General features: G+C 45.3%; 1 protein-coding gene across 1 annotated transcript in view; it reads right to left on the bottom strand.

Moving 5' to 3' along the window:
* The window catches only part of LOC115104924 (brefeldin A-inhibited guanine nucleotide-exchange protein 1-like), a 108,123-nt gene that overhangs the window by 10,918 nt on the left and 69,226 nt on the right, over positions 1-27,979 (bottom strand). The window contains exons 10-30 of the mRNA XM_065006989.1: positions 26,079-26,313; positions 25,242-25,341; positions 24,997-25,136; positions 24,791-24,899; positions 17,556-17,757; positions 14,268-14,379; positions 13,168-13,373; positions 12,819-12,903; positions 12,007-12,172; positions 10,968-11,248; positions 8,857-9,015; positions 8,461-8,605; positions 7,440-7,530; positions 7,263-7,303; positions 6,964-7,133; positions 6,065-6,216; positions 2,264-2,436; positions 1,851-2,011; positions 616-746; positions 387-516; positions 33-168 (exon numbers count right to left, since the gene is read on the bottom strand). Coding sequence (XP_064863061.1) covers positions 33-168; positions 387-516; positions 616-746; positions 1,851-2,011; positions 2,264-2,436; positions 6,065-6,216; positions 6,964-7,133; positions 7,263-7,303; positions 7,440-7,530; positions 8,461-8,605; positions 8,857-9,015; positions 10,968-11,248; positions 12,007-12,172; positions 12,819-12,903; positions 13,168-13,373; positions 14,268-14,379; positions 17,556-17,757; positions 24,791-24,899; positions 24,997-25,136; positions 25,242-25,341; positions 26,079-26,313 — 3,125 coding nt within the window. The remainder of the gene's footprint in view (positions 1-32; positions 169-386; positions 517-615; positions 747-1,850; positions 2,012-2,263; positions 2,437-6,064; positions 6,217-6,963; positions 7,134-7,262; positions 7,304-7,439; positions 7,531-8,460; positions 8,606-8,856; positions 9,016-10,967; positions 11,249-12,006; positions 12,173-12,818; positions 12,904-13,167; positions 13,374-14,267; positions 14,380-17,555; positions 17,758-24,790; positions 24,900-24,996; positions 25,137-25,241; positions 25,342-26,078; positions 26,314-27,979) is intronic.

Genomic DNA, 27,979 nt, shown 5'->3' with positions numbered 1-27,979 from the left:
ACCCAGGACTGAAGGTATCTGTCTGTCCTCACCTTGCTGAACACACCAGTACAGCTGTGCCAGAATGTCATCCAGCAGGACATCACTGAGAGACTCAAAGTACTGCGTGAACACGTCAGAGATGGCGTAAAGTGCGTGGTTACAGGTCGTCGTCATCCACTCTGCTTTCTGGCAGACCAAAACACCACAGAAGGGTTACAACGGTTACACCAGTGCCTCTGGGCATAATCTAGTCATTGTTGCAATTGGTACTGGATACTAGTTGTACCCAGGGATTGGTGTTGTAAATTGTGGAACCAATGGTGTACATATGGAAATAGGCATTGGTTCCACAGGAGATAAAGCTGGGTCTTTGATGAATGGGTATTTGGGATGTAGAGACTTGCCTCAGTTTGCTGCTCAGGCAGCTTCATGTTGTCAAAGATCCTGAAGACGATCCTGAACAGATCCTGCCACCAGTGTTTCTCAAAGGTGTGTCCATAGGTCTTCATCACCTCAAACATCACCGTCAGACCCCTGACACACATACACACATTTACTCAACAGTACACCCTTACCATCAGTTCAGACTTAATATTCCCATCTAGGATGGCACAGGACTGAAACTCTTCTCACCTGGTCCTGACGTCCAGTTTACACCTGTTGATGATGCAGGACAGCTCAAAGAGGATGGGGAACCACCCTCTCACCCACACCCGGTCCTCTGGGACTACATTCATATCATCACTGGTGTAGTCTTTGAACGCCTGCCAGAGAGAAAACAGGATTGCTTACCACCATGCCCGGAGATGACACACACACACGGACATGCCGACAAACACTAACGCTTTAACGGTCTAAGCTGTACGGTTCACTGGAGGCTTTCCCTGAATTTGCCCCACTGCCCATGCACACACACACACACACACACACACACACACACACCTAATCCTCTCCTCTTGTCCACCCCCACACACCACCCCACATAAACAAACAGAAAGCAGGCAGTGGGGCTGGAGGGTAGAGACAAGAGACCTTGGGGAAAAGTACTGGCAGTAAGCACCATATTTTCTAACATGGTACATGTTCATATGCAAAGCTGTCATTAAAGCAAAGGGTGGCTACTTTGAAGAATCTCAAATATAAAATATATTTTGAGTTGTTAAAAACTTTTTGGGTTACTACATGAATCCATATGTGTTATTTCATAGTTTTGATGTCCCCACTATTATTCTACAATGTAGAAAATAGTAAAAATAAATAAAAACCCTGGAATGAGTAGGTGTGTCCAAACTTTTGACTGGTAGTGTATATATACAGTCACAGTGGTCAGGTACTATGCCACTGTGTACTCTCTGTTTAGGGCCAAATAGCATTCTCGTTTGCTCTGTTTTTTTGTTAATTCTTTCCAATGTGTCAAGTAATTATCTTTTTGTTTTCTCATGATTTGTTTGGGTCTAATTGCGTTGCTGTCCTGGGGCTCTGTGGGGTGTGTTTGTGTTTGTGAACAGAGCCCCAGGACCAGCTTGCTTAGGGGACTCTTCTCTAGGTTCATCTCTCTGTAGGTGATGGCTTTGTTATGGAAGGTTTGGGAATCGCTTCCTTTTAGGTGGAATACAGGTAAAACATTTTTTTATATTTTTTTATATACACGGATATATCTCTAATTTGGGAGATGCTGTTATCCAGAGTGACTTACAATGTTTAGCTGGTAAGTCACAAGAGAAATATGAATGTTTGGGGACCAGTCATGGTCTAACATGAACAACTATGGGCAGTACCATTTGATGTTCAGCAATGACTGATTTGGGTTCAGGTCTTAACTATGAAACCTGGTAATAAACCCAGTCCAGTGTTTGTTTGTAACTGACCTGGGGCCTGTCAGAGACGTATTTGGCGCAGTGTCGGATGAGGCGGATGGCCTCCATGCTGGTGTCGGGGAAGGAGGCGTTGCAGGCGAACTCAGACAGACACTTGACTGCATCCTGGAAGGAGTCTATGGTGGCTGGGAAGTGCTTCTCAAATACATTCGCTGAGATAAGAACAGATGAAGATCAGAGGAAATGGATCAAATTGGATTCTGATGACTAAAGTTAACTGCTCTGTCAATCAGAATTACATTCCATGGCCCTGTCATCAAAAATACTAAAATAAACAACTTGAGGATTAAATATTAATCTAACAGTGAAACCATCATATTGAAAATAACATATTATAAGATAGAGACAGAACAGATCAGATATGAAAGTTCTTAGTCCGAGGTGTGTGTGTGTTAGTAACTCACTGGAGATGTGCCCCGTGGTCTGGAATGCCAGCTCTACGATGCTCTCATCCTGGTCCGAGGCAGCCAGGTGGAACACTGAGAAGATGTTCTTCCAGCCCGACCGGATGTTCCCCGCCTGTGAGTTGACCATCTGGGCTATGCAGCGCACCACCATGTCCCTGATTGTTGGAGATCTGGAGGAGCAGGAGGACATATGGGTTATACAGTATGTGAAAGAACGTTGGACTATGAGGAGGATCATCAATAATGCAGTAGCAGTCAAAGTACAAGTACCCCTGCTACAGCCCTTTATTCAGCCCTTCTCATTTTCCCCCTTTTGGATGTTATGACATACTGGTTTCCGATAGTGACTGTTGTCATAGCAAAGAGCTGGTCTATTTTTCAGAGTGCTTTGAAGAATGAGAGAGGACCAGCCTCTGCACAAAAGTACTCTCACACACTGAGTCTAATGAACACACAGCACCACAGGGCGTCCGTGGCTTTACGTGGCTCCCTGCCACTTCCTCTGAGCTGTAACACTCTTCTCACAGTAAACCAGTGGTTGGATTTGGGACTGGTAGTGCTCCTTCACATCAATGAAAACAGCCTTTAACTCCAATTTGAATCAACTGCATCTGTGTCACAACTTCAACTCTGTTGTCTTTGATTTAGTTGCCAGAGTGCAATTCTAGTGTTCAAAACCAAGAAGAGATATTATATAAAATCACAATCTCCATCTCGGGTTAGATCTGACTAGGGATGTTGCAGTGACCGTATAACCGCCGCACCGTCGGTCACGAGCCATGAAGGCAGTCAAATTCCATGTGACCGTTTAGTCACGGTAATTAGGCTTCTCCAAGCTCTGATTCTGCTGCTGGTCATTAGTAGCCTACAAAGCCTTCTAACTGCCTGGTACTCGGCACTCTATTGTCCCTCTAATCACTCTGACATCAATTCAAATGTCTTCGAAACAGGTGCATGATAATGGTCCATTCTAAATCAAATCAGATATCACACATATATATTATTTAGTATATGTAATGACAAGATAAAATCAAGAATAGTCTGCTGGGTGACAATATGAGCCTATCACCTGTGAATTATATATTATCACTTGTGAATGATGCCCATCATAAGAAACTCCCCTTTTTTTGGCGACTTTTTAGAATCATAGTCACACACCTCAATGCACCTTTAAATTGAAAGCATTACATGCATAATCACATTTGCAGTCACTTTTGATAATGGTGTTTTCAGCTAATTGTACATTCACGCTTAAAGGCTACTGCATGTGCGCATTGCTGCCCTTATAATGTGAAGAAATAGCCTAATAGTTTATCAGCATTTTAAGCTAAATGTTCTGATCTGTTGCGTCGGCCACATTGCGTCAAAGTTTTTTTGATGCTAGTGGTTGTATTAATTAATTTGGGATATATTGCATCCCACAACTGCCCAGACTATGTTGGGAATATTTATTTCTCGCACAGAATAGGTCAACTTTTGTACTATGGGGGATAGTAGATGGACATAGGCTAGGGCTTTTGCTGTTCGTTAGGCCTACTCGTCTTGTTGGCTGACGAAAAGTAAATGTGGATGGACAGTTCTTCCAATATCTTCAATACGCACTTCGGAATTGGATAAGGACGTGTGCAGTTGCGTCCCCGATGTGTCTGTCTTCACTTGTAGCCTGTGAGAAAGACCCGATCAAGTGATAGGAGAAGGACACCACTGGCCGCAAGAAGCATGGATTTTTTTAGGGTGCATTAGGGCCACAAAGGGGATGCTGCCGTGAAATTCAAGGCTTTATCAAGTGCTTGTCAAATTGTGAATGAGAAACTAATGAAATGTGTACAAAAAAACAAAGCAGAGCTCATGCCTTTTTTCAAATCATCATTAGAGTCTCATCATGCAGCCTAACAATATATTACACATCAAAACATATAGCCCAACATTTGTAGAACAACTAAAGTTATATTAATAACTCTAAATTAAGCATATAGGAGTACCTATTTCTTTGTTAACCGTACAACACAGAATAGCCACACGTGCACACTCCCTCAAATCATTTGGAGAAAATATTTATATTTTATTCAGCTTCGTTCAATTGTATTCTTCATACTATAAAATAATGCCATGGAATTCTAAGCAAATCTTGTATGCTAAATGAACTAGTGTAGCCCACAACCATTTGGCAGTCACGTGTGTTCCTTCTCCGGCCTCTAGGTCACCAGACGGCTCGTTAGGGCGCACACCTGTCACCAGCGTAAGGCGCATAATGACACTCACCTGGACTCCATCACCTCCTTAATTACCTGCCCTTTATATGTCACTTCCTTTGGTTTCTTCCCCAGTCGTCATCGTTTCTGTTCCTGTTTCATGTCGGTGCGCTGTTTGTGTTTCTTGTTTTGCTCATTTATCTGTTAAATGTATTCACTCCCTGAACTTCCTTCCTGACTCTCAGCGGACATCGTTACAGAATGATGATTCACCAAAGGGAAGCATCTGGGTTTTTTGGTGTTTTCTTTGGAGGTGATGTCGGGTCCGGGTGTCAAAACCGGAGCTACCTGGGAGGCCTCAGCCGGTTCGATAGGCTCCCATGCCGAAGCTGGTGGAACAGGTTCCCTCAGCCGAGGCAACCGGGGAGGTCTCAGCCGGCTTATCAGGTTCACTCCTCAGCCGGTTCTTCAGGTTTCTGCGCCTCACTGGAGATGGCCGGTTTGCTCCGGATCCCGGGGATCGTCCCTGTGATTGGCATCCTGCGGCTGGAGCCCAATGCGCCTGGGAGGGGGTACTGTCACCTGGACTCCATCACTTCCTTGATTACCTGCCCTTTATGTGTCACTTACTTTGGTTTCTTCCCCAGTCATCATTGTTCCTGTTCCATGTCGGTGTGCTGTTTGTGTTTCTTGTTTTGTTCATTTATCTGTTAAATGTATTCACTCCCTGAACTTGCTTCCTGACTCTCAGCGGACATCGTTACGTTAATAATGGATTTATTGTGGTGTAGGCTATATAACATGGATTTATTGTGGTGTAGGCTATATAACATGGATTTATTGTGGTGTAGGCTATATAACATGGATTTATTGTGGTGTAGGCTATATAACATGGATTTATTGTGGTGTAGGCTATATAACATGGATTTATTAGACTTTGTCAAATTTAGATGTTCCAAAGGTCTGCATCAGTGGCTTGTAGGCTGTGTGTGGAAGCCAGGAGATGCTAAATGTGTTTGTTAATTAACGGACAATTACTGTGAGACCGACAGTTATTTGCTTGACAATCACCGACTGGCAAAGTTTCGTGACAGCCACAGCCCTAGTTCTGACTGTCTGTTTGCTCCTCCTCAGAGAGCTGGGTGGGTGTTTGACACAGAGCAGTGACTCAGCCCTTACAGAAAGACCACATTTCACATGTGTTTTTGGAACACTTCACATGTGATCACACAAAATGAGTGTGCGTTTTTCCGTAAGGGAGTACAGGGAGACTGGCTGACTGCAGCGCAAAGCGAGATAGGTGCTGAAATGTGAACCACAGAGGTAAAATACAATACCGACCTTGTGACGCCAGACTACCACAGCCAAGCGCCTAGGCAACCAGCTTGTGTGTATATGTACCACCATACACGCACCTAAGCAAGCACAACCACAATCATATTCATGCAATTATGCTAAACACGTGCACACAAACACACTCAAATCAAATGTTATTGGTTACATACACGTGTTTAGCAGATGTTATTGCGGGTGTAGTGAAATGCTTGAACCTGATTGAATCACAGGAGTCAATCAGGAATAACGTTTAAGGCAACATCCCCTTTACCTGTTCTTTTTCATGATGTGCTCGAAAGGCCTCAGAAAGTCCTTCTGGAATCTGAAGTTTGCCAGCTCTCCCTTCTCTAGAAACTTCATGGACAGCTGCCGGAGAGAATCCACAGCAAAGATAGCCACGTCCTCGTTGGGGTTACATCCAACCTGAACATATAGACAGAAAGAAGTTTAACATCTCTACCCCACTCACTTACTGCAGTAATTTTGCAGTGTAACTACAGTTAGAGTGCAGTATAACTGCAGTACACTGCAACTACTGCGTCCAAAATACCACAGTTGACTGCAGTTACTGCACTTTTACTGCAGTTTCAAAACTGCAATCTTTTTTTGCAAGGGTAATAGCCTATTTTAACACTTCTGTCCTCTCCAAATCACTTTGTGTGTTCTCTGATAAACTAGACCCCAGTCAGAAACATGACTTGCAAAATAAGACATGCCACACTTCAGAAACACAGCAGAAATCAGTGAAGTACTAAAGCCCTTAGATTAGATTCTTTAAGCTATGTGTTGCTGAGGGCAATGTTACAAAGACTGATTAACACCTGGTTAATCAGGTGTGTGGACTTTCAAGCCCAGTGTTTCCCCAACTCCGGTCCTCCAGTACCCCCTAACAGAACACATGTTTGTTGTAGCCCCGGACAAACACACCTGATTCAACTCATTTAGGGCTGGATGACTACTTGACAAGTTGAGTCAGGCATGCTTGTCCGGGGGGATACAACAAAAACATGTTCTGTTAGGGGGTACTCGAGGACTGGAGTTGGGGAAACACTGATCTAGCCAACAACATGAATTGATCAATTAATGCGGAGGGGAAAAAAACAGCTATCCCTGACAACCAGAGTTGTGGACCCCTGCTTTAAGCAGAGAAATAAATCCCAAGATGTCCACCTTGTTGAAGTGGTCTCCAATGACCTCCCAGATCCTGGACCACTGCAGTCTGATACGTCCCATGTTGTAGTAGGAGATCTCCACTATCTTCTGCAGGCTGAACATGCGGGGGTGTGTGGGCGAGGCCAGCTCATCCATAGACACAGCACACAACCAGCGCACAAAGTCCACTGAAAACACAGAGAAACCAGTGTTAGTCAACCATCAGGACAGCCATGGTACAATGCCAATACATCCACATCGGGTAAGGATGTGATCAAACACTGTAATTGAATTCTGTTCCGATTTAGAACACTCACCAATTGCATTACCATCCAGTCTGGTAGAACCTGTGAATATTCTGCAAGAACAGAATCAATCATATTTAAAACATTTACAGTACATTTATTCACATGATAGAACAATGGCAGAGTTAAGACCCCAAAGCAGTCAGTGGTAATACAGCAGGATCTATAAGAGACTACTACAGTAACTACCTGTCTACAGCCACCACCACACTCTGGGAGCTGGTCTCTCCTATGGACTCCTGGATACTGAGGATCTGCTTCCGGTCTACTGTCCCACCTGCTGTGGACCACAGGACAGTCAGTCACATCTCCAGAGTCAAGCGTGTTACCAAGCATCTCCAGAGTCAAGCGTGTTACCAAGCATCTCCAGAGTCAAGCGTGTTACCAAGCATCTCCAGAGTCAAGCGTGTTACCAAGCATCTCCAGAGTCAAGCATGTTACCAAGCATCTCCAGAGTCAAGCATGTTACCAAGCATCTCCAGAGTCAAGCATGTTACCAAGCATCTCCAGAGTCAAGCATGTTACCAAGCATCTCCAAAGTCAAGCATGTTACCAAGCATCTCCAGAGTCAAGCATGTTACCAAGCATCTCCAGAGTCAAGCATGTTACCAAGCATCTCCAGAATCAAGCATGTTACCAAGCATCTCCAGAGTCAAGCATGTTATCAAGCGTCTCCAGAATCAAGCATGTTACCAAGCGTCTCCAGAGTCAAGCATGTTACCAAGCGTCTCCAGAGTCAAGCATGTTACCAAGCATCTCCAGAGTCAAGCATGTTACCAAGCATCTCCAGAATCAAGCATGTTACCAAGCATCTCCAGAGTCAAGCATGTTACCAAGCGTCTCCAGAGTCAAGCATGTTACCAAGCGTCTCCAGAGTCAAGCATGTTACCAAGCATCTCCAGAATCAAGCATGTTATCAAGCGTCTCCAGAGTCAAGCATGTTATCAAGCGTCTCCAGAGTCAAGCATGTTACCAAGCATCTCCAGAGTCAAGCATGTTACCAAGCATCTCCAGAGTCAAGCATATTACCAAGCATCTCCAGAGTCAAGCATGTTACCAAGCGTCTCCAGAGTCAAGCATGTTACCAAGCATCTCCAGCATCAAGCATGTTACCAAGCATCTCCAGCATCAAGCACATCACCAGCTTGTTAACTACCGTTTATTTAACCAGTTTATAACCAAAACATGTATTAAAGGGATAAGCACTGACCCAGGCCCAGGTATTCATCGTTGCTCTGCTCCTTGGTGCTGGTGATGAAGCCCTCTTTCCCCCGAACCGTCCCTGAGATGTACCTGGCCTTAACCCCCGTCCCGATCAGCTGGGCCAGCTCCAACTGACTGATACACTTCATTATCTGTAGGGGGGTGGGGGGCACCCATACATTCACTTATTTATTCATTCATTTGCACAGATATATCTACTCATTAGTCTTAATTAGTTGACAGAGAAACATACTTATCACATTGGTTCCACATCAAAATAAACAAAATGGAGACAAAATTCTACAATATAACATAGGACAGCAATACTGACAGAGATGCTATAACAGCTACTACTGATTACTAGACTGAAAAATGAGATGAAAAGTGGGCAGCGGGTCCAGACCTCGTGCCAGGAGGTGCCCAGGTAGTTTCCGTCTGTGTGGGCGACGGTGATGAGAGTCTTGATGGTGTCGATGTTCTTCTGCTTCATCTCAGTGATGCCAGAGCTGGCTGTGAGCAGGGTGAACCGTGCCAGGGCCTGGATGTACGCATCCCGCTCCAGCTGTGCGTGTGAGAGAGAGAGAGAGAGAGAGAGAGTACTGCTTTACTCTCTCCATAAACTTTTAGATCATGCTGAGACATACAAAGACACAAATAGGTATAATAAGTGGGCTATGTGCAGTTTTTATTTGATTTTTGTTCAAGTGTCTGTATGTCATAAGATCAATGGGTTTAAATGTCTGTTTGTACATAATGTGGTCATGTTTATATGTTCAGCTGCCTGGCGAATGTAAATGAGCTGTCAGCCAAATGTGGTCCAACGCATCACTTCTTATACTCTAGGATGTACAGTGGGGAGAACAAGTATTTGATACACTGTCAATTTTGCAGGTTTTCCTACTTACAAAGCATGTAGAGGTCTGTAATTTTTTATCATGGGTACACTTCAACTGTGAGAGACGGAATCTAAAATAAAAATCCAGAAAATCACATTGTATGATTTTTAAGTAATTAATTTGCATTTTATTGCATGACATAAGTATTTGATCAGAAAAGCAGAACTTAATATTTGGTACAGTCTTTGTTTGCAATTACAGAGATCATACATTTACTGTGTTTCTTCACCAGATTTGCACACACTGCAGCAGGGATTTTGGCCCAATCCTCCATACAGACCTTCTCCAGATCATTCAGGTTTCGGGGCTGTCACTGGGCAATACGGACTTTCAGCTCCCTCCAAAGATGTTCTATTGGGTTCAGGTCTGGAGACTGGCTAGGCCACTCCAGGACCTTGAGATGCTTCTTACGGAGCCACTCCTTAGTTGCCCTGGCTGTGTGTTTCGGATCGTTGTCATGCTGGAAGACCCACCCACGACCCATCTTCAATGCTTTTACTGAGGGAAGGAGGTTGTTGGCCAAGATCTCGCGATAAATGGCCCCATCCATCCTCCCCTCAATATGGTGCAGTCGTCCTGTCCCCTTTGCAGAAAAGCATCCCCAAAGAATGATGTTTCCACCTCCATGCTTCAAGGTTGGGATGGTGTTCTTGGGGTTGTACTCATCCTTCTTCTTCCTCCAAACACGGCGAGTGGAGTTTAGACCAAAAAGCTCTATTCTTGTCTCATCAGACCACATGACTTTCTCCCAATCCTCCTCTGGATTATCCAGATGGTCATTGGCAAACTTCAGACTGGCCTGGACATGCGCTGACTTGAGCAGGGGGACCTTGCGTGCGCTGCAGGATTTTAATCCATGACGGCGTAGTATGTTACTAATGGTTTTCTTTGAGACTGTGGTCCCAGCTCTCTTCAGGTCATTGAACAGGTCCTGCCGTGTAGTTCTGGGCTGATCCCTCACCTGATGCCCCACAAGGTGAGATCTTGCATGGAGCCCCAGACCGAGGGTGATTGACCGTCATCTTGAACTTCTTCCATTTTCTAATAATTGCGCCAACAGTTGTTGCCCATCCCAGCCTTGTGCAGGTCTACAATTTTATCCCTGATGTCCTTACACAGCTCCCTGGTCTTGGCCATTGTGGAGAGGTTGGAGTCTGTTTGATTGAGTGTGTGGACAGGTGTCTTTTATACAGGTAACGAGTTCAAACAGGTGCAGTTAATACAGGTAATGAGTGGAGAACAGGAGGGCTTCTTAAAGAAAAACTAACAGGTCTGTGCGAGCCGGAATTCTTACTGGTTGGTAGGTGATCAAATACTTATGTCATGCAATAAAATGCAAATTATTTACCCTAAAAATCATACAATGTGATTTTCTGGATTTTTGTTTTAGATTCCGTCTCTCACAGTTGAAGTGTACCTATGATACAAATTACAGACCTCTACATGCTTTGTAAGTAGGAAAACCTGCAAAATCGTCAGTGTATCAAATTCTTGTTCTCCCCACTGTATGTGTTGTGGTACATTGTCCCTGCCAAAAACACGTAAGAAATACAATACAATAATATTTGGGAAACACACCATTTGAACACATACAGTGTTAGCGTGCTAACTAGATTACTTGTATGGTGAAGATGCAGGCTATCCGGATGGCAAAGCGTATTCCCTCCAGACAGAGAAAAGCCACCTCAGTGTCGTCACAGTCCTGGAGGCCCACACTGAAGGCTGCTAGGAACGGGGTCCAGGCCAGCTTGAACATGGGTCTGACATGCTCCAGGTGTGTGGCGCTGGTGAAGGGAGCCTGGACGTGACTGACAGCCTCCATCAGGGCCTTGGCTGTCTTAGCCATCTGCTCCATCTCTACATTATACAGCAGCCGCCTCTGCTTCTCACTGGCCACACCTGATCCAGGAACAAAGAGAAAGCCAAAACATCAACAAACTTCTTTCGGCTACACCTGAACCAGGATCAGATTAAAGGCTTCCTCCATTTAGCTTTTGCCTATATTTTCAGATCAGTGCATATCATAGAGGAGATGAGAGGAAGACACTTGAACAAAAGCAATACGGCCCAAGGGGGTGTGGTATATGGCCAATATACCACGGCTAAGGGCTGTTCTTAAGCACGACATCTGCAGAGTGCCTGGATACAGCCCTTAGCCGTGGTATATTTGTCATATATCACAACCCCCCGAGGTGCCTTATTGCTATTATAAACTGGTTACCAATGTAATTAGAGCAGTAAAAATACATGTTTTGTCATACCCGTGGTATACGGTCTGATATACCACAGCTTTCAGCCAATCAGCATTCAGGGTTCGAACCCCCAGTTTATAACTGAAAATAATCCACTCAAACTTTCTCATTGAACAACAGAGACTATCTCAAACTTTTCCACAGATCAGTAATACAATCTAATCAAACTATATCTTAATCCCCTTTATATCTCTTTGATTGTTATGAGAATTCTATGATCTCCACAAAGATATCAGATGACTCTCGTCGGTTACATCTAAAGCTGATTACTTGAGAAAGATCCATTACGCCGCAAAATAGGCATTTCACATCTTGACGTCTGAACAAAATCATATTTGACACGCTCAATTTCAGTCTGTAATGACACAGTTGTGCTGGCAGACACAGAGGAACAGAGATACGCACTGTGCTTGTTGGATTTCAGAGTCATTTCCTTGGTCTCCTTCATAGCGATCTTCTTCCCTGCGATCTCGTCGTAGATGGCAGACAGATATTCCTCCGGTAGATCCTTGCTGTCGTTGATCCCTCTGTTCATCTTGATGTATTGCTCTTTAGTCATCTTGTTCTTCACCTTTGAAAAGTAAAATATGAGATGTATTACCATAACCATACCCTGTCTGTCTGCCAGCCTGTCTGTCTCTCTGCGCCGGCCTATTTGTCTGTTTATCTGTCTGCCTGCCTGCATCTCTGCCTGCCTGTCTGTCTGTCTATTTTCCTGTATGTCTGCCTGCCTGCATCTCTGCCTGCCTGTCTGTCTGTCTATTTTCCTGTATGTCTGCCTGTCTGAATGCGTATTTGCCTGTCTGTCTGCCTGCATGTCTGTCCGTCTCTCTCCGCCGGCCTATTTGTCTGTTTATCTGTCTGCCTGCCTGCATCTCTGCCTGCCTGTCTGTCTGTCTATTTTCCTGTATGTCTGCCTGTCTGAATGCCTATTTGCCTGTCTGTCTGCCTGCATGTCTGTCCGTCTCTCTCCGCCGGCCTATTTGTCTGTTGATCTGTCTGCCTGCCTGCATCTCTGCCTGCCTGTCTGTCTGCCTATTTGCCTGTCTGTCTGCCTGCATGTCTGTCCGCCGGCCTATTTGTCTGTTTATCTGTCTGCATCAGCTAGCATTGCTTTCCCTGTGTGTCTGCCATGGATAAATGTCTGCTAAACGCAGCTGAGGTGATTGTTTCTGTCAGTTCATCTTCCCAGAAACTGTCTCCGGCTGCGGTCTTACCTGCGGACTATGAAGGTCTGTTGTCAACATAATGATTGAGTAGGCAAGGACGTACGCAGTGTCTGCACTCGCAAACTCAGTTTGCCTGAAGAGAGGAGAGAGAGAGGAGAGAGAGAGGAGAGAGGAAGGAGAGAAAGAGAGAAAAGAGGAGAAACATAGAGCTGAATAAAGAATTGATGCATTTGTGCGAGACAACACAGATATTTAGTGAATGCACTGACTTGATAATAGAGAGCAATCTGACTCCTGGCATTCAATGTCCTTGAATGTGCTTGACATCACAAATGAAATCTTCTTCTAGTCTACAAATCCACAATACTAAGACTAGTACATTCCACTCCACACTCACCCCTGGTTGCATTCTAGGTATCTCGCAGCGAATTTCTCCATGAGCCTGTCAATCTTCTGAGCCTCTCCCGGGAGACGGAAGCCCTCGAGGAACGTTCTGAGAGCGTAGACAAAGTCCTTGCCTTGGAAGTCCATCTGGTCCACGTAGGCATACATGACCTCTTTATTGAAGCGATCATTGTCCCCCAGGAACTCGCCCACCTGAGTCTGAGAGGTAGGATGTGAGAGAGAGCAAGAGAGAGACAGAGAGACGAGTGACAGAGACAGAGACACGAGAGACAGAGACAGAGAAAGAGAGAGAGAGAGACAGAGACAGAGAAGGAGAAAGAGAGAGCGAGGGGACAGAGAAAGGGAAGAGGTCGATGCAATGACATTGAGTTCAATCAATAGATATTGAGTGTTATAGAAAAACAGCTTACTCGCTTGACTCTTTAATGCATGTGCTACACATTGGAAGCCAATGAACACATATTGTCCTAACAAGCATCTCCTTTCCCTCAGAGGCACAGCCAACTGAGAGGAAAGGACTATGTTCTCTCCCAGTGCTGTCAGACTAGTCTCTCTGGCTAGCTGTTTGAGGGCCTCTTGTTCCAAAGCAGATGTTATGAACACACTTTAGTGCCGATTATCACCGAACCAAACCCCCCCGAGGCCAGCCAATCAACCGGGAGAGTGCTTCACTCGTTAAAATATAAATTGATGTGCACTCGGTGGAGGACGTAGGAATCCTCTTGGAGTGGGATGATAATGCTGGCAGTTCAGCATTAGGAGCTAAGAGCCTTGGTGTTTCTATGGGATGGATGTGTTCTGCTCTGGGCCTGCAGCTGTGTGGAGGCCGGATGAGAGAGAGAACTGTGTAAACCCAGAGTTTAATGAGCTAGAATGGGTATTCGTGTATTTACCACCCAGATCCCCTATTAGCTGTTACATTCGCAACAACCACTCTACACTACTAAATCACAATGGACAGGTTAAAAGGTGAAAGGTTCAGAGAGCACAGAGCTGAATGAGGTAGAGTGGGTTTATTTGGATCCACACAAGTCAAATGAAATGCAGATAACTGAAGTAGATTGGTTAAACAGATTTCAAAAGGTTCTTTACCGAGTCCAGCCTCTCCTCCTGGTGCAGGAACTGAGCGAGGTCCTCCGGGGTGGTTCCCAGCATACCTTGCTCCTGGAGGTACTGGACACCCCTCTTTGGTTTCTTGTTGAACCTGACCACGGAGCAGAGAACAGAGACAGTGCTACAGTATGCTTACTACAGTATTCTTACTACAGTATGCTTACTACAGTATGCTTACTACAGTATGCTTACTACAGTATGCTTACTACAGTATGCTTACTACAGTATTCTTACTACAGTATGCTTACTACAGTATGCTTACTAAGGTGGAGAAGGAAGTTGCCTTCCAGAGCCATAGTCTATCATTTATATGTTGTCCTAATTACATGAACTAACTCATTCATAATTGGCAAATTAATCAATGGCATTAATTGATAAATTAAGTGCCAGTGAGAAATTAAACCTAGGACAACAAACAGGACAACTTCCCTCACTAGAAGGACTGGAGTTGTGCACCTCTGGGTGTGAATATATTCAGCTGTCTATACAGGATAAGGTGAATATATTCAGCTGTCTATACAGGATAAGGTGAATATATTCAGCTGTCTATACAGGATAAGGTGAATATATTCAGCTGTCTATACAGGATAAGGTGAATATATTCAGCTGTCTATACAGGATAAGGTGAATATATTCAGCTGTCTATACAGGATAAGGTGAATATATTCAGCTGTCTATACAGGATAAGGTGAATATATTCAGCTGTCTATACAGGATAAGGTGAATATATTCAGCTGTCTATACAGGATAAGGTGAATATATTCAGCTGTCTATACAGGATAAGGTGAATATATTCAGCTGTCTATACAGTACAAGGTGAATATATTCAGCTGTCTATACAGGATAAGGCGAATACATTCAGCTGTCTATACAGTACAAGGTGAATATATTCAGCTGTCTATACAGGATAAGGTGAATATATTCAGCTGTCTATACAGGATAAGGTGAATATATTCAGCTGTCTATACAGGATAAGGTGAATATATTCAGCTGTCTATACAGGATAAGGTGAATATATTCAGCTGTCTATACAGGATAAGGTGAATATATTCAGCTGTCTATACAGGATAAGGTGAATATATTCAGCTGTCTATACAGGATAAGGTGAATATATTCAGCTGTCTATACAGGATAAGGTGAATATATTCAGCTGTCTATACAGTACAAGGTGAATATATTCAGCTGTCTATACAGGATAAGGTGAATATATTCAGCTGTCTATACAGGATAAGGTGAATATATTCAGCTGTCTATACAGGATAAGGTGAATATATTCAGCTGTCTATACAGGATAAGGTGAATATATTCAGCTGTCTATACAGGATAAGGTGAATATATTCAGCTGTCTATACAGTACAAGGTGAATATATTCAGCTGTCTATACAGTACAAGGTGAATATATTCAGCTGTCTATACAGGATAAGGTGAATATATTCAGCTGTCTATACAGTACAAGGTGAATATATTCAGCTGTCTATACAGTACAAGGTGAATATATTCAGCTGTCTATACAGGATAAGGTGAATATATTCAGCTGTCTATACAGGATAAGGTGAATATATTCAGCTGTCTATACAGTACAAGGTGAATATATTCAGCTGTCTATACAGTACAAGGTGAATATATTCAGCTGTCTATACAGTACAAGGTGAATATATTCAGCTGTCTATACAGGATAAGGTGAATATATTCAGCTGTCTATACAGGATAAGGTGAATATATTCAGCTGTCTATACAGGATAAGGTGAATATATTCAGCTGTCTATACAGGATAAGGTGAATATATTCAGCTGTCTATACAGGATAAGGTGAATATATTCAGCTGTCTATACAGGATAAGGTGAATATATTCAGCTGTCTATACAGGATAAGGTGAATATATTCAGCTGTCTATACAGGATAAGGTGAATATATTCAGCTGTCTATACAGTACAAGGTGAATATATTCAGCTGTCTATACAGTACAAGGTGAATACATTCAGCTGTCTATACAGGATAAGGTGAATATATTCAGCTGTCTATACAGGATAAGGTGAATATATTCAGCTGTCTATACAGGATAAGGTGAATATATTCAGCTGTCTATACAGTACAAGGTGAATATATTCAGCTGTCTATACAGTACAAGGTGAATATATTCAGCTGTCTATACAGGATAAGGTGAATATATTCAGCTGTCTATACAGTACAAGGTGAATATATTCAGCTGTCTATACAGTACAAGGTGAATATATTCAGCTGTCTATACAGGATAAAGGTGAATATATTCAGCTGTCTATACAGGATAAGGTGAATATATTCAGCTGTCTATACAGTACAAGGTGAATATATTCAGCTGTCTATACAGTACAAGGTGAATATATTCAGCTGTCTATACAGTACAAGGTGAATATATTCAGCTGTCTATACAGGATAAGGTGAATATATTCAGCTGTCTATACAGGATAAGATGAATATATTCAGCTGTCTATACAGTACAAGGTGAATATATTCAGCTGTCTATACAGTACAAGGTGAATATATTCAGCTGTCTATACAGGCTAAGGTGAATATATTCAGATGTCTATACAGGATAAGGTGAATATATTCAGCTGTCTATACAGGATAAGGTGAATATATTCAGCTGTCTATACAGGATAAGGTGAATATATTCAGCTGTCTATACAGGATAAGATGAATATATTCAGCTGTCTATACAGTACAAGGTGAATATATTCAGATGTCTATACAGGATAAGGTGAATATATTCAGCTGTCTATACAGGATAAGGTGAATATATTCAGCTGTCTATACAGGATAAGGTGAATATATTCAGCTGTCTATACAGGATAAGGTGAATATATTCAGCTGTCTATACAGGATAAGGTGAATATATTCAGCTGTCTATACAGGCTAAGGTGAATATATTCAGCTGTCTATACAGGATAAGGTGAATATATTCAGCTGTCTATACAGGATAAGGTGAATATATTCAGCTGTCTATACAGGATAAGGTGAATATATTCAGCTGTCTATACAGGATAAGGTGAATATATTCAGCTGTCTATAAGGAGGATAAGGTGAATATATTCAGCTGTCTATACAGGATAAGGTGAATATATTCAGCTGTCTATACAGGATAAGGTGAATATATTCAGCTGTCTATACAGGATAAGGTGAATATATTCAGCTGTCTATACAGGATAAGGTGAATGTATTTAGCTGTCTATACAGCACAAGGTGAATATATATTCAGGTATACAGTATAGCAGCACTAGTCTGGCTTACAGGTCGATGCCCTGCTCGATGATCTCCTTCTGTTGTTTGAGAACCTCAAACTGCTCGGGGTTGTCTGTCCCTGACATCTGTGTACTGTAGCTCCCGATGCCCGACGAGGCTGTGGAGTCCAGGGAGTTGATGCTTCCGTAACGGTTGATGGTCTCTGGGGCCTTCGTCTCATTGGTCTCCTGCTCCGAGGGCTTCTCCTGACCTGGGGAGGGAGAAGAACATTGAACAATCAATGGTCTGATAGAGATGAGTAAAAACCGTAGTTGGTGTTAGGACCCCAACGCAATCAGCAATCCAGCACAGCCAAATAAGCCAACACTAAACGTTTTCAATTGAAACATACAGTACCAGTCAACAGTTTGGATACACCTTCTCATTCAAGGGTTTTTCTTTATTTGTACTATTTTCTATATTGTAGAATAATAGTGAAGACATCAAACTACACATACGGAATCATGAAGTAACCAAAAAAGTGAGATTCTTCAAAGTAGCCACGCTTTGCCTTGATGACAGCTTTGCACACTCTTGGCATTCTCTCAACCTGCTTCATGAGGAATGCTTTTCCAACTGTCTTGAAGGAGTTCCCACATATGCTGAGCACTTCTTGGCTGCTTTTCCTTCACTCTGCAGTCCAACTCTTCCCAAACCATCTCAATTGGGTTGAGGTCGAGTGATTGTGGATGCCAGGTCATCTGATGCAGAACTCCATCACTCTCCTTGGTCAAATAGCCGTTACACAGCCTGGAGGTGTGTTGGGTCATTGTCCTGTTGAAAAACAAATGATAGTCCCACTAAGCGCAACCAGATAGGATGGCATATCGCTGCAGAATGCTGTGGTAGCCATGCTGGTTAAGTGTGCCTTGAATTCTAAATAAATCACAGACAGTGTCACCAGCAAAGCACCCCCACACAATCACACCTCCTCCTCCATGCTTCACGGTGGGAACCACACATGCGGAGATCATCCATCCACCTACTCTACATCTCACAAAGACACGGCGGTTGGAACCAAAAATCTCCAATTTGGACTCATCAGACCAAAGGACAGATTTCCACCAGTCTAATGTCCATTGCTCATGTTTCCTGGCCCAAGCAAGTCTCTTCCTTATTGGTGTACTTTAGTAGTGGTTTCTTTGCTGCAATTTGACCGTGAAGGCCTGAATCACACAGTCTCCTCTGAACAGTTGATGTTGAGATGTGTCTGTTACTTGAAGTATTTATTTGGGCTGCAATCTGAGGTGCAGGTAACTCTAATGAACTTATCCTCTTCCAAAATTCTTGAAACGTTCCAGATTGACTGACCTTCATGTCTTACAGTAATGATGGACTGTCGTTTCTCTTTGCTTATTTGAGCTGTTCTTGACATAATATGGACTTGGTATTTTACCAAATAGGACTATCTTCTGTCTTAAATATTATTCTACAATGTAGAAAATATTAAAAAGAAAGAAAAACCCTGGAAGTAGTAAGTGTGTCCCAACTTTTGACTGGTACTGTTTTTCATCAATCTTTTAGCCAGTAGGGGGGGTTCAGCCTTGAGTTTCTAGATCCAGGTCTCTGGGGAGTTCAGCAATAGTGAGGTAGTGGAGGGAGTGTTGTGTAACATGGAGGTAGTGTTGTAACATGGAGGTAGTGTTGTGTAACATGGAGGTAGTGTTGTGTAACATGGAGGTAGTGCTGTGTAACATGGAGGTAGTGCTGTGTAACATGGAGGTAGTGCTGTGTAACATGGAGGTAGTGTTGTGTAACATGGAGGTAGTGCTGTGTAACATGGGGGTAGTGTTGTGTAACATGGAGGTAGTGTTGTGTAACATGGAGGTAGTGTTGTGTAACATGGAGGTAGTGTTGTGTAACATGGAGGTAGTGTTGTGTAACATGGAGGTAGTGCTGTGTAACATGGAGGTAGTGTTGTGTAACATGGAGGTAGTGTTGTGTAACATGGAGGTAGTGTTGTGTAACATGGAGGTAGTGCTGTGTAACATGGAGGTAGTGTTGTGTAACATGGAGGTAGTGTTGTGTAACATGGAGGTAGTGTTGTGTAACATGGAGGTAGTGTTGTGTAACATGGAGGTAGTGTTGTGTAACATGGAGGTAGTGTTGTGTAGCATGGAGGTAGTGTTGTGTAGCATGTAACATGGAGGTAGTGTTGTGTAACATGGAGGTAGTTCTGTGTGTGTAGCCTGAGGGGACAGAACAGGGCAGAACAAGCAGGTCTGATGCTACTGTTCTGTGGGTGAATCAGGTCCATGGTGGTTGTATGGCTGTAAGAGACATTGTACGTTGGTAAGGGATCTAATTACCCATCGGAAACTCTCTAAAACATTCAGGACACCATCAGGGTAATGTGAGCTGGCAGTGTGCTTCCTCCACTCAACAACTTCATAGAGCAGAGCACATGGTAGAGGAGGGTGGCAGAGCCAGGGTAGAGGAGGAGGGTGGCACAACCAGGGTAGAGAAGGAGGAGGGTGCACAGCCAGGGTAGAGGGGGGAGGGTGCACAGCCAGGGTAGAGGGCGGAGGGTGCAAAGCCAGGGTAAAGGGAGGAGGGTGCACAGCCAGGGTAGAGGGCGGAGGGTGGCACAGCCAGGGTAGAGGAGGAGGGTGGCACAACCAGGGTAGAGGAGGAGGGTGGCACAACCAGGGTAGAGGAGGATGGTGGCACAACCAGGGTAGAGGAGGAGGAGGGTGCACAGCCAGGGTAGAGAGAGGAGGGTGCACAGCCAGGGTAGAGGGAGGAGGGTGCAAAGCCAGGGTAGAGGGAGGAGGGTGCAAAGCCAGGGTAAAGGGAGGAGGGTGCAAAGCCAGGGTAGAGGGAGGAGGGTGCAAAGCCAGGGTAGAGGGAGGAGGGTGCAAAGCCAGGGTAAAGGGAGGAAGGTGGCACAGCCAGGGTAGAGAAGGAAGAGGGTGGCACAGCCAGGGTAGAGAAGGAGGAGGGTGCACAGCCAGGGTAGAGGGAGGAGGGTGCACAGCCAGGGTAGAGGGAGGAGGGTGGCACAGCCAGGGTAGAGGGAGTAGGGTGGCACAGCCAGGGAAGAGGGGGAGGGTGGCACAGCCAGGGTAGAGGGGGAGGGTGGCACAGCCAGGGTAGAGGAGGAGGGTGGCACAGCCAGGGTAGAGGAGGAGGGTGGCACAGCCAGGGTAGAGGGAGGAGGGTGCACCGCCAGGGTAGAGGGAGGAGGGTGGCACAGCCAGGGTAGAGGGAGGAGGGTGCACAGCCAGGGTAGAGGAGGAGGGTGGCACAGCCACGGTAGTGGGAGGAGGGTGCACAGCCGGGGTAGAGGGAGGAGGGTGCACAGCCAGGGTAGAGGAGGAGGGTGGCACAGCCAGGGTAGAGGGAGGAGGGTGCACAGCCAGGGTAGAGGGAGGAGGGTGGCACAGCCAGGGTAGAGGGAGGAGGGTGGCACAGCCAGGGTAGAGGGAGGAGGGTGCACAGCCAGGGTAGAGGGCGGAGGGTGGCACAGCCAGGGTAGAGGGAGGAGGGTGGCACAGCCAGGGTAGAGGGGGGAGGGTGGCACAGCCAGGGTAGAGGGAGGAGGGTGGCACAGCCAGGGTAGAGGGGGGAGGGTGGCACAGCCAGGGTAGAGGAGGAGGGTGGCACAGCCGGGGTAGAGGAGGAGGGTGGCACAGCCGGGGTAGAGGGAGGAGGGTTCACAGCCAGGGTAGAGGGAGGAGGGTGGCACAGCCATGGTAGAGGGAGGAGGGTGCACAGCCAGGGTAGAGGAGGAAGGTGGCACAGCCAGGGTAGAGAAGGAGGAGGGTGCAAAGCCAGGGTAGAGGGAGGAAGGTGGCACAGCCAGGGTAGAGGTGGAAGGTGGCACAGCCAGGGTAGAGGGAGGAGGGTGCACAGCCAGGGTAGAGGGAGGAGGGTGGCACAGCCAGGGTAGAGGGAGGAGGGTGGCAGAGCCAGGGTAGAGGAGGAAGGTGGCACAGCCAGGGTAGAGGAGGAAGGTGGCATAGCCAGGGTAGAGGAGGAGGGTGCACAGCCAGGGTAGAGGGTGGCACAGCCAGGGTAGAGGAGGAGGGTGGACCAGCCAGGGTAGAGGGAGGTGGGGGCACAGCCAGGGTAGAGGGAGGAGGGTGGCACAGCCAGGGTAGAGGGAGGTGGGTGTTACAGCCAGGATAGAGGAGGGTGGCACAGCCAGGATAGAGGAGGAGGGTGGCACAGCCAGGATAGAGGAGGAGGGTTGCACAGCCAGGGTAGAGGGAGGTGGGTGTTACAGCCAGGATAGAGAGAGGAGGGTGGCACAGCCAGGATAGAGGAGGAGGGTGGCACAGCCAGGGTAGAGGGAGGTGGGTGGCACAGCCAGGGTAGAGGGAGGTGGATGTTACAGCCAAGGTAGAGGGAGGTGGGTGTTACAGCCAGGATAGAGAGAGGAGGGTGGCACAGCCAGGATAGAGGAGGAGGGTGGCACAGCCAGGGTAGAGGGAGGTGGGTGGCACAGCCAGGGTAGAGGGAGGTGGGTGGCACAGCCAGGGTAGAGGGAGGTGGGTGTTACAGCCAGGTTAGAGAGAGGAGGGTGGCACAGCCAGGATAGAGGGAGGTGGGTGTTACAGCCAGGTTAGAGAGAGGAGGGTGGCACAGCCAAGGTAGCAAAACTCTCTTCAAAGTTTACTAAATCACAATGTACAGTATAACCAGTGGTGTTTTTTCCCATATTGTACACAGAGCTGACTTAAAAAACTCAAAATCTATCCAGAACCTACAGCGTTTGAAAGCAAGTAACATGAGATTATGCAAATGAAAGGTAGATAAGGCATCTAAATAACACTCACAGTACTAGTCACAGCCACCGTAGCCCCCTCCACACTCTATCTAGGTCCCAATGACCCCTACTGTTGCAACAGCAACCAGTCTACCAAACACTCCACACCTTTCTGCCATTACCTGCTCTTCCTGTGAAGTCAGCCAACCAGAGAACAAAGAGGAAAAGACCGAAATTAAGAGAAAGTGGAGAGGTATTATCTATGTAATGATGTAAAAACACGTTTTCAGAAACACAATGCATTAGCTGAGCTACAGTATCTACATGGAAAATTGCATAATTAGGATGCACTTTCACTGACTCAGAAAAACACATTTTGTTTGAAGTAACCTAAAAGCGAGGAGACTAGTCACAGCAGCTTCAGCATGGTCACAAATGACATACATGTCACTAAATGAGTTGGCACTAGCATGGTCACATAAATGAGTTGGCACTAGCTGTATGGTGACTTCAGCATGGTCACTAAATGAGTTGGCACTAGCTGTATGGTGACTTCAGCATGGTCACTAAATGAGTTGGCACTAGCTGTATGGTGACTTCAGCATGGTCACTAAATGAGTTGGCACTAGCTGTATGGTGACTTCAGCATGGTCACTAAATGAGTTGGCACTAGCTGTGATGGTGACTTCAGCATGGTCACTAAATGAGTTGGCACGAGCTGTATGGTGACTTCAGCATGGTCACTAAATGAGTTGGCACTAGCTGTATGGTGACTTCAGCATGGTCACTAAATGAGTTGGCACTAGCTGTATGGTGACTTCAGCATGGTCACTAAATGAGTTGGCACTAGCTGTATGGTGACTTCAGCATGGTCACTAAATGAGTTGGCACTAGCTGTATGGTGACTTCGGCATGGTCACTAAATGAGTTGGCACTAGCTGTATGGTGACTTCGGCATGGTCACTAAATGAGTGACTTCGGCATGGTCACTAAATGAGTTGGCACTAGCTGTATGGTGACTTCAGCATGGTCACTAAATGAGTTGGCACTAGCTGTATGGTGACTTCGGCATGGTCACTAAATGAGTTGGCACTAGCTGTATGGTGACTTCGGCATGGTCACTAAATGAGTTGGCACTAGCTGTATGGTGACTTCAGCATGGTCATTAAATGAGTTGGCACTAGCTGTATGGTGACTTCAGCATGGTCACTAAATGAGTTGGCACTAGCTGTATGGTGACTTCAGCATGGTCACTAAATGAGTTGGCACGAGCTGTATGGTGACTTCAGCATGGTCACTAAATGAGTTGGCACTAGCTGTATGGTGACTTCAGCATGGTCACTAAATGACTTGGCACGAGCTGTATGGTGACTTCGGCATGGTCACTAAATGAGTTGGCACTAGCTGTATGGTGACTTCAGCATGGTGACTAACACTAACCCCTGTAGCAGTAATGCTGTTTGTTAGTTCTGCTGCCTTCCGTGACTTGGTAGAGTTAGCTCTCTGAGTGCCAGAAGGTAGCCTGAGGCTAGCCTCCTCTCTAGGGGGATATGTGGGGATATCTGGCACCCCTCTCAGAGCCTCTACTTCCCTGCTTCCTTCCTTGCCTTCGTTAAAGCTCTCTTTCCCTCCCTTCATTAGAGCCCTCCCTTCCTACTTGGTTAAAGGATCGAACAGGACTGATTCCTCTCAGCTCATTCTGAAGCAAGCCAGGGGTCTTATCCAGGAGCACTGACAGAGGGTCTGTCTTTCGCACCATGGCTTTTCCTCATCAGTCGGTTCAGGGTATTGAGTTAGCCTGCCCTGCCCTGGTGTATTAGCATGCCTGTATTGTATTAGCCTTTCAGTGCTGCTGAGGGAGAGACTGTCCTGTCAGGGTCTGACTGGGCTAGCCACACTGATGGATGCTAGCCATCGATCTCTTTCTCAGGGTCTGTGCTAGCCATAATGATGAACGCTAGCCTTCTCTCTCAGGGTACAGTCTTGAATTAGCCTTCCCTCTCAGGGTCTGTACAATCTGTAGGCTACTGATGAATGCTAATGGCTAGTCTTCTGTCTCAGGGAATATGCTATAGCTGTATTGATGAATACCACTCTTCCCTCTAACCCCAGTTAACCCTAGTGATGAACGGTAGCCTCAGGCAGGTTTGACTGAGAGTAAAGCCTTGGCCGTCTTCCCTTTGCTCCTAGTTTTACCATTCTACAGGAAAGGGTAGATAAGCACAATATGCCCCCATGCATCAGCGGCTATAAATATGGTAAATACACACTCTAGGGTGCCACCATTGCTGAAATGGAGAATTGAAGTTCTGGGATGTGGGAAGTCAGTGATGTAAGTGGAATATATCAAATACACTCCAAATAGTGGAGGACTCCAACTGTGCATCCAAACCCTTTGATCCTCCACAAAGGAGCAGGCAGAACGGTGCACTTGAAGAATAGCTAAACAGTTTTCCTCAGGATCTAAATCCAACCCAGTGGCACACCTCTCCCCACCAGCCTCAGGGTAACTGAAGTTTGGTCAGTCTCTTACCAAGGCTGGTCTGGGAGTTGGGGTTGACATACTGGTCTTTACTCCACTCTACCATACACTTTAAGATGGACACCAGACACTCCAGGCCTTTCTTCCTCAGGGTCAACTCCTGGTGGGAACAGAGAAATGTTACATCAACTTTAGAGCAATATACATGTACCAAATACACAAAGATTTTTTTTTCTATAGCCATTGGTCAGTCTTACTTGGAGTGGTGTTGTGCCGAGCTCGTGGCCTGCCCGGCCCTGTGCGATCTTCGAGAGGTCATTCACCAGCCTCTCAAAGATATTAGCAGCATTCAAGTCACAATCATAATTCACATAGATATCCACCACACCCTGGGCATCTGAGAGAGGAGACATGAGGGACAGTTGGTACTTGACTTGTAATTGACGTTGATGCGCTGTACCACCGAGAGCATTTCAAATTGACACCACACACACACACTCGCCTGCACATATTCTGGTGAGGGTCTGTATGACCATCCATTTATGGTCGTAGGAGCTTGTGGACGTCTCCAGAATGTACAGGAAAATCTCCTTGAAGAACACCTGCGCAGCAAAACAAACCGTGACAGTTAAAGATGAGGACACAAAGAGGCCGAGAGGAGAAAAGCTTCATGAATCTTCATTTACAGAACTATCCACTGTAACAAAGCCATAAACACATACATCTCACTGCAGGCTGACCGTTCAACTGTGAAATCATAACATCTCAACCAGCAACATCTGTCTCCGGAAAATACCATGATTTCCTTCATGGCCACAAACAGTCGCGGGTAGATTAAGTCATCAACTTCAGCATGAGGAAATATTACAACCAGACAACTGTGGAAATGGACTACAAATCAGAAGCAACAGCTAACAGGTAATACTGAAACTCAATCGCACTGAGACAGAACTACATTACTGTGCCCCTCTGATAAACTTCATCTCCCATTAATCACCTGTGTCAGGTGCCTGCTGTATTGAGAGCTGAGAGGTTTACAACATTGGGAGAGGGAACAGGAGAGATTGGAATTTGGGGATAGGACAGCTATTCAGCGACAGAACAGAACAGTGTCTCGGCCTGCATGTTCATGGGTTTTCAAGTAGGACAAGAAAGGAGGAATATTAGAAGCAATATGAAAGAGGAATATATGGTTTGTGACTTTGGGGAGGAAGAGAAATACTATTTGGACTAATAGCTGGTCAGGTAGCTCAGTTAGTCCCCCATAATGGAACAAAAAAACTAAATCAGCAGCTTAATCTTTTGCGACAGAGGAAAAACCTAAATGTTAGGTAGCTACCTCAATCTGCATCTTGAGGTGGGTCTTGAAGTGGGAGAGGAGGGTGAGGAAGATGGAGAGCGAGAGCGAGAAGACCTCTGGGATGGAGGAGACGCCGTTCTTAGACAGCGCCACACACAGGTACTGCTTGATGGCGTTGATGAACATCTCGTTGGTCTTGAAGACGGGCCCAGCGTTCTGCAGGATGGACAGCAGCAGCTGGAGGGATAGCACCTTGGAGCGCAGCTCGTGGGACCTGGCAGGAGACCGAAAGAGGCATCGATTCAGACTTCTAACATTCAAGTGCAACAGGAATAAGAATTCTTTATATGTTCAGTAGCCAAACATTGTAGATAGAAATGCCATGAATAGAGCCTATGTGACTCCTTATTCTAAATGTCAGAGATGTTTGTTCCAGCATATTTATATCTGAACGTTCCAAAACGTTGTGCCTGCTGAACTTTCCCTTGATTTATACCATATGCCATCAATCAGCTTAATATGCACATGAAGTGACCCCTGATAATGTATTTATTATTGTGGGATGAAGACAGAGATCATGGGTGGACTAGGACCAAAAATGGCCCAGGCATTTCTAACACACCGGACAATTCTTTTTTCTTGAGGCCCCTACACTGGCCCATTTTCCCTTGAGGATCCCATTATTAGCCAGATAATTATCATTTTCCACAACAACAAAAAACAACAAGTTATTCAGGCACTTAGGCCGAAATGCCAGATGGCCAGCCCACCCCTGACAGAAATGCATCAATAACAGGTGCTCTGTGAGACACCATCTGATTCATCAGTTATTAGCAGCACTTCCTGGTTGACCCACAACTGACAGAGAATCCTAATGGTCTGGTGGCAGTCAGGGGATCTGGGATGTCCGCCTAATGTCCACCTCTATACTAACAGCCTGACCTAGCGAGATGAGCTGGAGCTGTTTTCCTTTTTCCAATAACATTTCCAATTATAGATCTGCACATACAAACACCATATGTTACAATGTAGAGAAGGCATATTTCCGTAATAGATCATTATAGTTAGATAATTATATTGTCCATTTCCCCTATCCATAAGTCCGACCCGTATTCCTAAACAGCTGTATGATGGAGGAGTATGAACCCAAAATATGTATTTATTTGCAGTGACTGGCTTCCTATCTGTAATGCTCCCAAGCCCTCCTCCACAGACAGACTGATATTAATGTAGCATACAGAAATATAGTGCATTCGGAAAGTATTCAGACCGCTTGACTTTTTCCACATTTTGTTATTTTACAGCCTTATTCTAAAATGTGTTATAAAAAATGTCCCTCTCAATCTACACACAATACCCCATAATGACATCACAATACCCCATAATGACATCACAATACCCCATAATGACAAAGCAAAAACAGGCTATTAGAAATGTTTGCAAATTTAAAAAGAAATACCTTATTTACATTAGTATTCAGACCCTTTGCTATGAGACTTAAATTCTATTGATTGGACATGATTTGGAAAGGCACACACCTGTCTATATAAGGTCCCACAGTTGACAGTGCATGTCAGAGTAAAAACCAAGCCATGAGGTCAAAGGGATTGTCCGTAGAGCTCTAAGACAGGATTGTGTCGAGGCACAGATCTGGGGGAGGGTACTAAAACATTTCTGCAGCATTGAAGGTCCCCAAGAACACAGTGTCCTCCATCATTCTCAAATGGAAGAAGTTTGGAACCACCAAGACTGTTCTTAGAGCCGGCCTCCCGGCCAAACTGAGAAACCGGGGGAGAAGGCCTTAGTCAGGGAACCCGATGGTCACTCTGACAGAGCTCCAGAGTTCTTCTGTGGAGATGGGAGAACCTTCCAGAAGGATAACCAACTCTGCACCACTCCACCAACCAGGCATTTATGGTAGAGTGGCCAGACGAAAGCCA

The sequence above is a fragment of the Oncorhynchus nerka genome, linkage group LG22 (genome assembly GCF_034236695.1).
Source record: "Oncorhynchus nerka isolate Pitt River linkage group LG22, Oner_Uvic_2.0, whole genome shotgun sequence".
In the NCBI taxonomy this organism is placed as follows: domain Eukaryota; kingdom Metazoa; phylum Chordata; class Actinopteri; order Salmoniformes; family Salmonidae; genus Oncorhynchus; species Oncorhynchus nerka.
This window is presented reverse-complemented; position numbering and strand designations above follow the sequence as displayed.